Genomic DNA, 15793 nt, shown 5'->3' on the forward strand with positions numbered 1-15793 from the left:
CTATGATCTTTAGCTGACATCGAGTGAATCTAGTTTTCTGCTTTGAGGGTCTCTGGTACCCAGTACAGATTGCAGAAGTGAGCCCTAGGAGAGTATGGGAAAAGCATTTTGCAAGTACTCACTGCATGTGAGAAATGGACTGCCTCAATTTCACACTGAAAGCATCCATGTGCTGCAACAATATGGTAGATTATTTTTGCTTTGGAAATCTCACCATGACATTTTATTTTCCTTTGATCCTTCTATTTTTAAAAGGCTTACTAGCAATTTACTTTAGCAATAGAAAGGAAGAGGAGTGCGCTGTTAACTATAGAATATTGCCTCTTTTCTAGATGGCCTTGATAGGTGGTAAAATGTAAAATCTGGTTGCACATTCATGGTGCTTACTGGCGTACAAAAGCAGTTCTCACTTGCAGTCCCTCGATGGCACTTCAGGGCAGAACCCCTGGCAACATCTTGCGGATCCCCACGAATGACTGCAGTGATGCCACTCAAAGGGATTTGGGCATGAGGGTGCTCGTGGGTGTCATCATGGTCCTTATGTCCACACTAGTATCCAACTGGTTGGTTTTAGTAATTTTCCCATCTTTACAGTTACTGAATTAGAATAAGATCTGGTTATTACACTTGGGTTTTTATTCACAATTGGTTGAACATTCTGTACTGGTAGATTGTGGGTTCTTTACACAACATAAAGCATGATATAAAGTCGTTATAGGTTTGCTCTGAATTTTTGGCTTTGGTCAGTTTAAATCAGACCTTTTAATGTTTTGCAGGTTTTAATTCTATAGCTCATAAACTGTCATGAATTTGTTATTTATCGTGTGTGTGTGTGTGTGAGTATTTGGGGAAGGAGGTTTTTTGTTCAGGGCTTTTTGCTTTGTTTTGGATTTAACAAGATTTAAGGCTGAAATTTCCTGTGGTGCCTGCAAACAGCCTGATGTAAAGAAGTTATAGGCATGCATCTGGAGTGTCTGGCTTTGGTCATTTTAAATCAGACATATAATTTTGTAAACTTTTCTAGCATTTAATTCTATATACTTCAGAAAATAGTTTTGTTTAGCTACATGTTTCACTGAACTGCTTTCACTGCTTTGCATTAAAGCAAATAAACTAATCGCCAGAAAAGACTAATCTCCCTGATCTGATTTGCAGGGAATAGTATGGATCACTGAGCATGCAACCTTCCATGTCCCTTACCATGAAGATTTGATATCCTTTTAAAATTCAGTTTCTATTGACTTTGTAACTATCAAGCTAATAGCCTTCTTCCCGCTCAGCCAGGTCTGTGCTTTGAATGGAAAGAGCTGGGAGTTAAAACAGTAGATTAAGGTTGGTATTGATGTTTGCCTTTTCAGATGCGTGTTTATTGCAACTGCCCCATCAAAAAGTAAACTAAAACTGCTATGAAAAGAAGAAAAGCTTCAAAACTAGCATGAAACTTGTCAGTCCCTTAGAATTACCCACAAATATGTTTTATGTGACTGGGAAAAATCTGTCTCCATCAGTATAAAACAGAATACATAGGTGTAAGTCGGGATGCATCAATCGTAGGTTAGGTTCACAATTTTTATTTTCTTTTGATTCTTAACTATGTTTCTTTTGTAAATTTTCTATTTCTTACTAAAATTTTTTGTGGTTGGAGGTGTTCATTCGTTCGTGATATTTTCAAAAGCAGAGAAGTCCTATGTTCAAAAATTTATGTTTTCATGAGTAATCTCAAAGCCTTGATATTTACTCATTATGCCTACTTATTATGCCTTTTGTAATTATGACCACTAATGCCACCTTTGTTTTTAGCCCGAAAATAATATATTGGTGTAAATTTTTATGGCCCAGATCTGTAGATACTGTAGAATAATTTTATTCATATAATATGCCATTATTATTAGAAATCACAGCTCACTCAGATGAGGACCACTCCTCTGTAGATGTCTGGGAGAAAGAAACAGTGTGTTTTGTAAACAAACATTTAAAAGAATTTTTTTTTTCCAGTTTGCATTCAGTATTAAATTAAAAATTGGTTTAACTAGGAAAAAGCTGAATAACTGAAACCAATAAAATCTTGAATTGCATAATATGTAGTTCATATTTATTCTTTATCTATTTTCCAATATTATCCAGTAGCTGAGGAAAAATTTGATATTAAGTGGAGATAACAGGTCTCAAAAGAAAGGTTTTCATTTTCAAGTTATATAGAACCTCTTTTACGAAGTATTGATATCTTAGTGCAACTTCTTTAATGTCAGCTTGAAGGAAATAAGAATATATTCTTAATATCTTTAAGCTCTATGTAAAGAACACAATCCTAGTGGAATGGAAGCAGCATATTAAAGTGTGTTTTATGTCGCAACAGTATATAGAGATCTGTATGAAATGTTCCTTGCTTTACAGAAATTATTACTGAAGAAAAATGTATTTGATAGAAACAGTTGAGTTTTACCTTCTAAACTAGAATGGCATAACACTGCCTCACTTAACTGTCCATCAGTTGTCAAGTGAACAAGTACATACTCGAGGGGACGTGGGGGGCATAGGCATAGGAAATTTTCAAACCTCTCTCACTTGGCTAGATAAGAAAACTCAACATTGTGGAATGGAAAAGGCAATAATTAATATGAGAAAAAAGGAAAAAGAAAAGAGCATTTATAAAGAGAGACCTATTTTTTTCTTGATAATGTGAACTTCATGAAAGTAATAGTAATTGTGACTTTGTTAATATTATGTCCACCAAAGTCAGTGGAATTATTATAATGAAGAGGAGAATTAAGCCCAATGACTTACTATTTGAAAAGAAAAAAAGCTTTTTAAAGAATAATGCCATTTAATAATTTCTTTTTTTTATAGTAATAGCACTCTGTTTTGGCCAGAAGAGTTTAAGAGTAGCAAGTATGGTGTTTGCTGTTCTTACAAGCATGTTTGACTCTTCTTTTGAAATCCAATTTTGAAAAACTGATACAATTAATTGTTAAAGTGTATTGCATCCTCACTACCATATAGTGTTTTGCCATATTAGTGAAAAGCTTGGTTGTGTTTTTTCTTTGTTTACTAATCTAAACAAATTTGAAAGCCTGATCAATTCCTGTGGAGAGGATCAGACAGAAATTCCACAATTTCAGCTTACTGCTTCTGAGGCCCTTATGGTGATATAAAATGTAATTTTCCCTTGAAGGTCTAGTCACACCAGCACCACAGGCTGGTTGCAGATACAGAGGCTATCACCTTTACATACAGTGAGCAGTATGTTTCTTTGTAGATATCCTCATGATTTAGGAAATAAACTGTTTTTTCTTTGAAAAGTCTAGTATGCATTTTTTACTTTGTATAGTCTAATTTATGCACGGAGAGCTTCTATTGACCCAATACACCCTGATGGCTCTGTCTGCGCTGTTGTGATGTATCATGTCGGCAAAACGCATATTGCATGTGCCAAAAAGTATCAATTTAGTTGACAGACTAACAGCCCTTAAATAATCATTATGGCACCATGATCTGGAATTTAAAGACCACTGAATTGATAGAAGTGGGAGAAACGTATTTATTTCAAAGTCAATATGTTCTCATACAAAATCTCCAAAGCAGATGTTTGACGTAGAGAACTGAAATACGTTTCACCCCTTTCACCTGAGGATCTCGAAACAGTTTAAATCTTTTTTTTAAATGTTTCCCTCATGTTTTGTCCTTGAAAACAGGAATTAAGCTTAAAAATAAAGCACAATTGTATAAACGGTGAGATTTCTATAATACGTATTTCATCCTCAGCTTGCATGACTGGCCTGATTAAAGCTCTGAGCTTATTCTTCCATAGGAAGAGACATCTTCGTTCAGAAGACCCCAGCCGAGGAACTGTAATAGCTGACCCCATACTTTTGCTCTGTATAGTTTTTTTTTTAAATAATTGATGCTTTAATTAATATTATTTAATTAGAGCACACGAACAAGACTCAGCCCAAAGCAGTATGATAAATTCAGAAAGGTATATATAGTCATTCTAAAAATAACAGAGTGTAATTCACATAACTGCTGTTGCAGGTGGGTCTGAGGGACCTGTGTGGTTGTGGGTCACAGCTCTGAAAATGCGGTTGGGTTCACAGAACTTCTTAATAAGGCTACTTAAATTTATTGATATGAAAATGGGATATCCGTAAGAGTGTTCAGTAAGCGTTACCTTCTCACCTTCTCACCATCATTTTTACTCTCTTTGATTTCTTTGCTGGTTTTTTTTTTTCCCAGAACTTTCCACACAGAAATTTAAACTTCAAGTGTCATTACTTCACTGAAACTAATTTGTCCTTATTATTCCTCATTACCTTTTATCTTGTAATTGCTCTTTAGAGCTTCATACAATCTACATATTACATCCCTCTATGTGTGCTTTACTAGTCCTGATTTTTTTTTATAAGCAACATGATCAATATATACAAACGGTAAGCACCAACCTGATTTGCTATCTGCGGTAATTGGATTCTGCATTTAATTACAGGTGGTAATGACATTTTAAGCACCTTATACAGGTGTTAGGGGGTTTTATGAAATGTTAAGCAACATTAAGAAAGTCTAAGCTTCTGGAGCATTGCCAAATTTCAGAGGTGCCTTTCAACTCCAAATTGCAGTTTTCATGTGAGGATAATTATAGCTCTGGCCACCTGGACTGCTCCTGTTGGAGTCAGGCAGAGCAGAGGAGTAAGCCTGTCTGCAAGCCACACTTTGCATCTTCTCTTTTTCTACATGTTTTCATTTAAAATTATTCCTAATATGTTATGGGTTGTATTCTCATCCTTAAAAATACTGCACGGCCACCTGTTTGTGTGTGTGTGCTGGTCAAAACCAGTGGTAGAATACATTATTATGTATCAGCAGTGTAGCTGAGATTGGGTGACCTTGGAAAAGATATTTGAATTATGTTGATGGCCTTCTTGATCTTGGGGGAGTTTTAATTCACATCTATAATTCCAGCCTGAGAAAATTAGATGGAGATTTGTTTTGGAGCTAATGGGAAAATATATGGCCAGCGAAAGGAGTTGCCGTCTCCTTCATTAGTCATGTAACTTCTCCTGGAAAATAACTTTTTCCTAATAATGGCATTTAGGAGTTAGCATTTCCGAAATCAACATACATTCTTCTGTTTCTTCGGTCCTGCCTTTTTAAAAGAAAGTGAAAGAGGCAGCAGTTTTATATGTCCTGCAGAAACCTAATTCAGTTCTTAATTTCTCCTCCTTTTCTTCCCTTCCTACAGAACCTCTGCTTATTAGCACAAAAGCCCAAAGGCTTATCCTGCCTGTGCTTGCACAGTGCTGATTGCCTGCGCCGGGTCACGATGCCTGAGCTGCCGGTTAGCGGGCTCAAGCTGTGCCTGTTGGAACTCGAAGCTCTATTTCTGAGATGGGTCTTAATTCTTCATCTCTAATAGCCTTTTCTAGTGTGAAATCCTGGCTTTAGTGACATCAGCAGGACTTCAGTTATGAGGACTTCCAGACTTTTAAACTGCCATTTAAGAAGTACATAATTATTATGTGATACTGTAGTACTTTTCCCTGCAAATAGGTGTTACATCACATGCATACCTGGGGGGTATGCATATAAACAGCCCTGGGGTTGTTTAGCCTGGAGAAAAGGAGGCTCAGGGGAGACCTTATCGCTTTCTACAACCACCTGAAAGGAGGTTGTAGTGAGGTGGGTGTCGGTCTCTTCTCCCAAGTAACAAGCGATGGGACGAGAGGAAATGGCCTCAAGTTGCGCCAGGGGAGGTTTAGATTGGATATTAGGAAAAATTTCTTCACCGAAAGGGTTGTCAAGCACTGGAACAGGCTGCCCAGGGAAGTGGTGGAGTCACCGTCCCTGGAGGTATTTAAAAGACATGTAGATGTGGCAGTTAAGGACATGGTTTAGTGGTGGACTTGGCAGTGCTAGGTTAACGGTTGGACTTGATGGTCTTAAAGGTCTTTTCCAACCTAAACGATTCTATGATTCTATGCTGCCTATGTAGAACATTTCTGCCTATGAAATGTAAAACCAAGCAGATATCTTTAAAAAATGTTGTGAATGAAATTAAAAAATCCAGAACAGCTAAAGGTGAAGCTCACCCTAATACTTATCATCTTGCTTGTCTGTACCAAATTAACTAGTTGACCTTTCCTAAGCATTATAATGTCAGAGTGATTGACGTGCCAGAACTAAGATTTTATTTGTCCTTGTAGGGAATCTTACCTCTGACTGGATGTATAGATCTGCTTTACATTGCATTTACAAGATCAGGTACTTTTATAGATACACAGTTTCTGTATTTTTGTATACAGAGAAAGAGTATTCTAGATCACTCATAAATGAATTCATAAATAGTCTGTAATACATGGAGCTCATTGCAGTTCATCACATTGATTCACTCTAGACTGTGGCAGTACTTTTCCCTCTCCATAGTCAATGCTGAAACCAACTTCTTGTGTGAAGTCTTCTCTTAGCTTCTCTACAGTTATACCAAAGACAAAGGAGAAGGTTCTGCAAATTAAGCATGCCAGTTGTTACCTCGGTTTTAATTTTTCTGGAATATTTTTTTTCTGTTTTGCTTAAAGTCAGCTTGAACTTCAAATGCTTCTCCATCCCTTTATCTCTGTCCCAGTAGTACAAGGGATGGACTAACCCAGCAGCCAGGTCCTGCTCACTGCTGGGCTCTGATGTGGAGCCACCCAGTGTGGCTGTCTGAGCTATCGCCCTCCCAGCACCTACTGATGTTTCATCAGTCTAGCGTTAGTTCGTACAGGATATCTGGGAGAGGAGGAGGAATGAGTACCAGAAGACACATCCTGTTCTTAATTTCTTCTTTATCAAGTATGCTTTTATGTCTGGTGTCAAGAATTAAAACCAAATTATCCACATTAAATTACCGATCCTCCTGTAAGGACAAGGACATACCATTTCAAATGCTTCTCCAAGGGATCCTAAAGCTGGAGAAGGTTACTCCAGGGGACTGGATTCAGAGCCTTGTGTTTTTGACCACCCTGCAGATCACTGCTTTCCAAAAGCGCTACGGTCAGCTCAGTTTCCAGGGTCTAAAGCTCTGACTTTGGGCTGTTGTAAGACGAGCATAAACCTTCTGAAGTAAATGAGAAGCTGTGGACAAATTTGGAGTCCGTTGTTTTTAATGATTATGGGCCTCTGTCGGTACTTAGGTGAAGAGGTGTTTTCTGACATCCAGGTCGCAAGTACCTACTATCTACGCAGAAGTAGCATTCGAAGATTGTTGCGCAGACATAAGGTCAAATACTCAGAAATTAGTATAAGAGAAAAGATAGCTTTAATCCCTGGTCTTCAGTAAAATCTTGGCAAGTATCCACTGAACATGCTGAGAAGTTAATTTTCAATGTTATGTTCCCCAAACTAAAGGAAGCCCTTCTCTTTAAAGGGGCGGATATGATGACAATCTTCTAACTGTTACCAGTGACATCGGGGGAAATTCATACTGCCTCCCGCTCACCCATCACGCGGAGAAGTTGAGGACTGTTCTGGCAACATGCTTTGGGAAGAGTCAAGCGATAGCAATTTATGGATTCAAAGGTATATTTTCCGAAGTGTTTTGCAGTTGTGGAACCCGTGTTACAGAAGGTATTTCCAATTCTCCTGATCACCGTTGTTCCTATTTGTAAATACCGTGATGTTTAGGTAAATTTGATCAGGAAATGGATGCTCTTTATTTTTAGTGTCTCCATTTTGGAGGAAAAAAACAGCAATCCAAACCAAATCCAGTGAAACAAACCCTAGGTTTTTATATGAAGGAAGATCCATTCTTTAACAAAAGAACTCTCAAAAATGTTAATGGATTTTTTTTCATTAGTCTGTGGGCAATTTTTTTTTTTTAAGTTATATTTGCTTAAGCAGCTGCTTTTTTTTTTCCATTTTAATGAAAAACAGATTGTAAAATGTTTTGAATAAATATTTTCTTTAGGATGTGGAACACACAATGAATTGCTAAGTAGTTTTATTATCTACAAGGATATTTGGGAAACAGCAGTTCCTCTTTAACGTCCTAATTTTCATGCATAAAACAGCTCAGACATTTCCATGGGCTGAGGGGTCTATCCCCATGAACCACGTTGCATGTTCAGAGTTTTAGCCTGTGCAAGCTGGTAGATAGATTACAAGTAGAAAAAATAAATCTCTATTTTGCAGAGAAGATCTTAGTGATTAAAGTTAATTCCACTAGCCTTAATAACAGTATGTTGTGACATTTTGATTTTTTTTTTCATTTTTCTTCTGTACAAACAAGTAAGTTCCCAGTGTACGTTCATGGTGGGGAATATACTAGGAGTGACTGTTGTCTTACACCTCTGGAGATGGACAGCTGTTGATGAGAGGGCAGCATATAATCTCACTAGTATGGCAGAAAAAAGAAAAATGAATGGTAAATGTTCCCCAGGTCAGCTGCACCCTTGGGAAGACATACCCTGCACATCAGAGAGTTATGCCACAACCTTTTCCTCAAGAGAAAAATAAATACTGGTGACTCAAAACGGCAATTTCTACTACATTTTTATTTAATGCTTTCTCTTCTGAGCTCACTTTACTTAGCTAGAAAGCATTCTTCTCCTCAAGTAGTTATTATTAATGTGTTCTGTAGGTTTTCTTAAATAAAAAATATTTGTACTTAAAGTTTACACCCACAGACAATATTTTACAGGTATTAGTTAAAAAAAAATACAAGTCCTTAGCTGCAGCTAAGATAAAGTGGGTTGTATACAGAGTGACAGAGAGAACAAGGGCCATTCACTTTTTAAATCAAATATTGCCCTTGAAATGTTGGGAAAACTGTATGGGAATTTTGGACAAGGGCCTTCTGCCTTGTGTTAGGAAAACTGCTGAAGCTGTCAATGTTAATTTTGTCACAACACTAACAAACTCACCCCTAGCAAATGGAGCAGTATAAGCGTTAAGGGAAATTTATACTTTCCTAATTGCAACAGTGTGGCTCTTTTGCGGGTCCAACGCCAAGCTTGCTTCCCCCAGGGACCAGGCTAAGTACGAGGATGCTTGTGCTAAAAACTCAGCCTCCGTGGAGCTGCTCTCGCTCAGTGGGGACCCCACGGAAGCCCCGGAGCAGCGGAGCAGGTTTCCAGGTGAATGGCACTGGAGAGAGTAGGAGTCTGCCGGGGGGAGCTGGGATACTAGTGACCCTTTGGAAAACTGGAAGGAATAATTTGATGTACTTTGAACTCTAATAAACCAGGCCCCCCAAAGAGAAATTATTTGAAGCAAAGAGCAGCTACCACCTTTTCCTCAACTGGAGAAAAGTGAAGCAAAGGCAGTGAGAGACGGACGAAGCAGCCAGACCCGGAGTAGTAATGGTTTACGGTGTATTCATCACAGCAGACGTATGTTTGTTTTCCACTTCTCACCTCCCTGTGCAATCTCAGGCTGTGCTTTGTACTCTTTCCTTGTTTATATTTGATGTTGCAGCAAGAAGACAAGGTGCCATTAGCTTTTACTTGAAAGGTCATATTGAAGTTATTTTACTCTAATATGAGGGATTTCAACCATAGCAAAATAAAATAAAACTTAAAAATCTGGCCTAAGCAACCCCCCTAACCTGACCATGTCACAGAAAAATGAAGTCAAACATTGAAGTGTATATTGGACAATTACTGCAAAATTGCTCAACTCGCTTTTCAGTCACTGGTGTCAGTTGTTCTCTGTGTGAAAGAGAATGAATTCCTCCATATTTAGGAAATGATCCTGCAAATTTTAGCCTGCCATTAACAAAAAAACAAATGTCAGTATATATTTTAACCACTTTAAATCAGCGCACTGAAGACATGTTTATTGTGAAGCACCTGGGTAATCCCATCCCAGCCAGTAAATGCACTGGGGTATCAGATGTGCTGCTGAGCTCCTGGGGCTGGATGGAGATTTGGATGTCTCAGCTAAGCCATGGTGACTCAACCTAGATATGAGCTCTATCTGTTCTAAATACAGAATAATGTCCTAAGCATCACAGAAAAAGGCTTTCCCCCACATTTAGGATGGGTTAAGAGAGCATACCTTATCATTTCAGTTTAGCTGAAATACTGTTACTTCTTAAGCTGCAAGAACTCAACTGTACGGCTGAGCCTTAAGTACCTTTTTGTAATTTCAAGCATAAGCTTATGTGGTTTGCTAAGGCAGGGCTTACGTCTTGAAATTAATGCTAACATTTATGCGTGTGCCTAGTTTCAAGCACTGTCAGTACTCACATTGGACTTGGATTTATCCATTGAGAGGCTCAACTGTAAAGAAGAAACAAACCTAGTGGGATAGTCTCCTGTACAAAAGTAATTAATAAATATTTGCGGAATCAGGTCTGCAGATTCAAATATGTCCTGTAGCTATTTTATGGCTTTGACAATGTTACCTGTTCATTTTGTCACTTTTAATTTTTTTTTTGTTACTAGTACAGTGTTTGAAATTAATTTTCAGACTTTATTCTCTGTTGATCAGGAAAAAAAAAAGAAGTATCTATACAGTGTTAACATGAATATTGACCACAAGGTGAGCAGGACCCTCCTTTTTGTCAGAAGCTTGCTTGTCAGCATGTCGGTGATAGATCAGATGTAAAGAAAATCACTTCTGCAAAACCAATTTGCTAAGGGGCTTGTAAAATCCATTTTTTAAAAGTTACTGAGGCGAAAAAGTGAAGGACCAGCCAACTAGATATTTTGATCGGCTCTTCAAGGTCAAAACCTGATTACTAATTCATCAAATACCTTATTGGTAGCGCTGTTTGACGAGCAAACAACTCTGTGCAGATGTTCTACCTAATAATTCTAATACCATGGAAAGATGGGTAGGGTAGGAACAAACAGAATTTTGTACTTACTTTTGGCAACGCTACAATCGTAGGAGCTGTGGTCTTCAAAGCACTGGCAGCCCAGTTCAGTACAGTGTCCATTGCCGTTACAGAAAGCAGGACACCGGAGAACAGTGAGGATTTCCTCCTGGGTAGCAGATGGCTGGTTTCCTACATGAAATACTCTGTTTCTGTTTCCTAGTACTCTTCTTTCACATTCATTTTCCAAAAGGGCTATCAGTGCCCTCACCCAAGCCACGTCATCTTTGAGCTGCAGATCTAAAAGGCATATATCAATTGCCTCATCCATCTGTTTTCCAAGGAGACCTTTACACACTAAGCCTATGGTGGAATTTGCAAGAATTTGGTGGCAAATCTCCCGAGCTTTGGTGGCAGTTAGGCCATTGGGAGTGGGCCATGCCAGTGGAAATTTCATCCGAATCCCTTCAAAGTAATCCTCTGGGAAAAAATATGCAAAGCTCTCTGAGTCCCTCTGGCTTGGGCCATGCAATGGGTGAAAGGATGAGTATTCATAATAGTCTTCTTGCCTTTTTGCTCTCCTTAGGTCTTCTGTTGGTTTGGTAGAGTTAACGGAACTGCTGCTTTTCATGGAAACATTGTGTGCGAGGGGTTTTAATCGGTCCTCAGGGCTACCTCGCTTTTGGACTGATTTAGGCAAATATCTTTGATCAAAAGACTTGGTCAACAGTTTCTCATCTTTTCTTAAAGTAGACTCTATTTCTGAGGAAGTGATAAACTCTGACGTAACATCTAGATACGGGATTGCAGAGGTGTAATCCACATGATCATAATGGCAACCAGAGGACTGAGGGAAAGGAGTCTGAAAGGCATTCAGTGTGTTTACCACGGGAACGGACTTAGTGCTCTCCTGACATCTGCAGTAGTTTTTCCTTTGCTTCCCCTCAGAAGGTGCTGGAGTCTTGTCAAATAAACTCTTCCCTGGAGGTATTCTGATTTAAAAATAGAAAGAGATTAGAGGGAGGAAACTTTCAACAAATTAGTCTACAATACCAAGTAAACTTTCTTTCCCTGAGGCTGGGGAACATATAAATTCCCAATCTACCAAAGTACTTAAGAAAATGCTTAAGTTTAATCTCTGTTTTCTTTAGTTGCTTTTGCACTGCCCTTCTTGAGTTGTCCTGTACATTTTTTAGCACTACATGGGGACTTTTTAGTAACAGATGCTTAAGTGCTTTGCTGGAGTGTTGCCTAACTGCTTGACTTCTCTTCGCAGAACTTTCTCCAAGGTGCAGGTTACCCTTTGCATATTACACATGAAAAAAGGCCTTGGATTTGTCCCTGGTGTGACTCAGATACAGCTTGGAAAATGACAAAAAAGATGTATTTGTTTCAAATGCTTTATTACAAAAATCATCTTTATCCATTTGCCTGTGCTCTCCTTACCAGGTGTTTCCTCTAAGACTTGGGTCACTATGTTTTTTTCTTTCTAAAGTTTTTTTCCTTTAAAATTTTTTCGTGCATACTTCATTTCATTCTTGTCTTCTAATGGAGCTTTCTTTGAGTTTTTCTTTTGACACAAAGCAGTCTTCTATTGATCATAGGGCTAGGCTATCAAATAAGGTGAGGTGATTTTTTTTTCCCCTTTTTAATTTAGTCCAGCTTTAATGATGGATGAACTTCTAGAGAGTTCAGTTTGAATAGCAGCCATGATTAAAGTTTCTTCAGAAATTTCAAGAGCACAAGATCTCTTATTGATCTTATTTTTGCAGCACAAGAGGAATCCTGGAGCTTTATAGAAAAAGGTAGGCTTCTTGTCCCAATAGTTAGCAGCACTTCATTTCCAGACAAATTTGAAATATCACCAAAAATTTAAATTATTTTGGCATTAATTTTGTTTTGCAGCCACAATGTAGAGATCTCAGGAAAGTGAAAGCATTTGCCAACATTTTGGAGCCAGACGCTAGATACTGTTGTAGAAAATGTAATTGCCTTTATCCAATTTTTCCAAAATATATTGAAAATGGCATATATGATATTACTATTTTGATCATTGATACAATACTAACATTTAAATAAAACATCACAGTGACACAGGCAAAATGAACCAATTTCTCCTTCTGAAACATGAGCCCAGACATTTATGAAACCCTTTTTCCCAAAGTGTGGGCAGAGCAGAATACAATTTGATACAACAGGACGGCTTTCATGCTCACAGAAATGCACCACCTATTTCCTACACTTTCCTACAGTCTAGAACAATCAAACATATTTGGTGATTGAGGGAGTGCTAGTCCTTTGGACAACACAGTTTAGCGTCTGAGTGGGCTTCCTGCGTGCGCTGTTCCTCTGGCTCTGCATGGTGGGATTACCTGCAGCTGAAGCTGCCCAGACTTGCATCATGACCTAACTGTAAACCTAAACTAAGGCAGCAGAAGTAGCTCTTTCTTTGAGGGAATACTACATAAACTAGAGGCTAGGGTAAATATCATATATTTAACCAATAAATAAATAAAAATCACATAAACTGGTCCAGAATCAGGACAGAAACTGAAAACACAAATGAAAATTTCAGTAAAATGAAACTCTTTTGCCTTGATATTTTATTTATTATAGTTTATTTATATAGTTATATATAGTTTATATAAGTTATTAAGTTTATTTAAGTTCCTTTTTTTATTCCTATGTGAAACCAGATACCTTGCTTTGGTCAGCCCTGGTCAACAGGACAAAGGTGTTTGGTGTGGAAAGGATGGAGCCACTGGAAACCCCATCCTTCCTCACAGGTGTGCACATACCGACAGCACCTCAGTAAGCTAGGATGTGCCTTCTGTCCCCTGCATAAGATGACTAGACTATCATTCCTCTTAGCTGCCCATTATAGTCAAGGAAGAACTAAAGACAAGTTTTTCAAACTGAGTTGGATGCTATTATAGAGAGAGAGTCCAAAATTGATAGCATTGTTACTGGTTTCGCAAAAGATTTGAAAAACGGTTTGAAGAATTTATTTTACCTACTTAAAATACATGTTTTAAAATTCAGCTCTTCTTTGTCCAGACACTATTTAAGGGCTGGGAGGCTCTAATGTTGTTTTATTGTTTAAAAGTTGCATTGGAAAGCTGATGTTTAAAACAGATCTGTGCCATTCAGAGCCCTGCATTTGCTTGAGAGAGGGGGGAGCCAGGGAAAGAGCTCAACTGCCAGATGGTGAGCACTAAGACTAGCTTCAGGTGCTGGAGAAAACCTAACATGCTTTCAGTGTTATTTAAAATGAAATTAAAAACAGCAGCAGAAAAATCACCCTCTAGGTTTTGTTTTTTACTGTGCCATTTCTCCGTTGGTGGATCAGAGACCGATCCAGTCTCCTCTGCAGGTGGCCTTAGCCTTTCCATTGGCTTGGTTTTTTAACCAGGTTCTGAAGGGTCCTTGAGAATCCATCCCTCGGAGTACTGCAAGGTGAAACTCATCACCCCTCTTGCCCTTCTCACTTAGCAGGAGCTTCTCCTGCCTTCCCTGAAGTATCTCCATCATGTGTGCCGAGCCCTAGAAAACTCCTCGCTGTTTTATAAGTAAATTCCTATATATTGTGCTTTGGCTTCTGATCTTTCAACAAACTTGCTTTGAATAGGTCCTCCTAAGGATCTCGTTAGGCCCTTTTTGGGTAGTCAGCAGTTGGTCGGTTCTTGCACCAAACTATTTCTACATTTGTCTTCCCAGAAGCAAGCTCTGACTGATTATCACATTACTAAGATGTTAAAGATGGCTGTTGAATTCTAAATAGTATAATTTGTAACAACAGGTCAAAACTGCCATTAAATAGCCATTAATTAGGCCCATTGAATATAACTAGAATATGGTAGAGGTGTTTGTTTATTTTCTGAAATGCAATAGGTCTAAAATTTATTGTTCCTACAGGATTGCGCTAAATTCCCATGTACAGATTAAGTGGTACGTTAAGGTGCTTCACCTTATTTTTCCTTATTTGCAAAACATACTTCACAAACAAAACTACACAGTCAACCAAACCCATTTAGGTTTTAGGAACACCTATTAGGCACGTTTAGAGTTCAGCAACAGGAGTTAAAATGTGGAACAGGGATAAGGATAGGGACAGGGACAGGGAGAGGGACAGGAGTATGTCAGCGCGCCAGACTCCTGGCTTTGGTTTCAGACCATCTGTCTCAGAAAGTGCAAGTTTTTAGAGCTCACTGTCATCATTAGTCGAGTAGATATTAAGTTTTAGCATGGTACATATATTACCACACTTTGTCAAAATGTAACATTTAATCTATACTCACATATTGTAATTAGTGTTTGGGAATAAAAGAACAAGGGAAATACCAACCCCTTAATTAATCCCTATTGTCAGTTATCTGCATTTTCTAGTGTGGGTGAGAACTGCATTTTTTTTAACAGCTGAGTGGGATCTTAACACAGCCGTTAACATGACATCGCTTACGAATATAAAACTTCTCTCTCCATAACTGCTTATGTGTATTGTGCTGACTGAAAATTAAGGCCCCGTGCTGTTCGGATGGTAATGGATCTCCAGGCTTCCCTCACTAGGTTAAGCAGATCTCTCTGCCGGGTCATTAGGGGAGTATGTAATGAAATAAACCTATCAGCACCCCTTGAAACAGCGCTACAGAGCATGTCGCGGGCCGGGATCCTCTCTCGCTTTGTACCTCCACTCCTCTATGAAGTCTTCCTCAGGCACATTGCTCAGGTCGTTGTGACCGATCCCGTCAAAGAGGCCACACAAACCTCTGGTGCTGTTGAAGTCGCTGCCCAGCGTCCTCACCGTCAGACCCATTCCCCACTCGCTCACGTCGGCTCGAACAAACGCTCCCGAAGGGAACAGGATCTGAAGAGGCAGGAAAAAAACCAGTGAACTGAAGCTGTTACCAAGCTTTTTATGCCATAGAAGTGTCCCTTTCTATAAACAAAAATATCAAAGTAGGACGTTGGCGATGGCAGAGGTAATTTAAGATCACTTAGATA

The 15793-nt window shown here is 38.7% G+C and overlaps 1 protein-coding gene across 1 annotated transcript in view; it reads right to left on the reverse strand.

Annotated features, from left to right (window-relative positions):
- The window catches only part of LOC127018516 (von Willebrand factor D and EGF domain-containing protein-like), a 191759-nt gene that overhangs the window by 95910 nt on the left and 80056 nt on the right, over positions 1–15793 (reverse strand). The window contains exons 10-11 of the mRNA XM_050900208.1: positions 15478–15656; positions 10844–11784 (exon numbers count right to left, since the gene is read on the reverse strand). Of these exons, the coding sequence (XP_050756165.1) occupies positions 10844–11784; positions 15478–15656 (1120 nt within the window). The remainder of the gene's footprint in view (positions 1–10843; positions 11785–15477; positions 15657–15793) is intronic.

Source organism: Gymnogyps californianus, chromosome 7 (genome assembly GCF_018139145.2).
Source record: "Gymnogyps californianus isolate 813 chromosome 7, ASM1813914v2, whole genome shotgun sequence".
In the NCBI taxonomy this organism is placed as follows: Eukaryota; Metazoa; Chordata; class Aves; order Accipitriformes; family Cathartidae; genus Gymnogyps; species Gymnogyps californianus.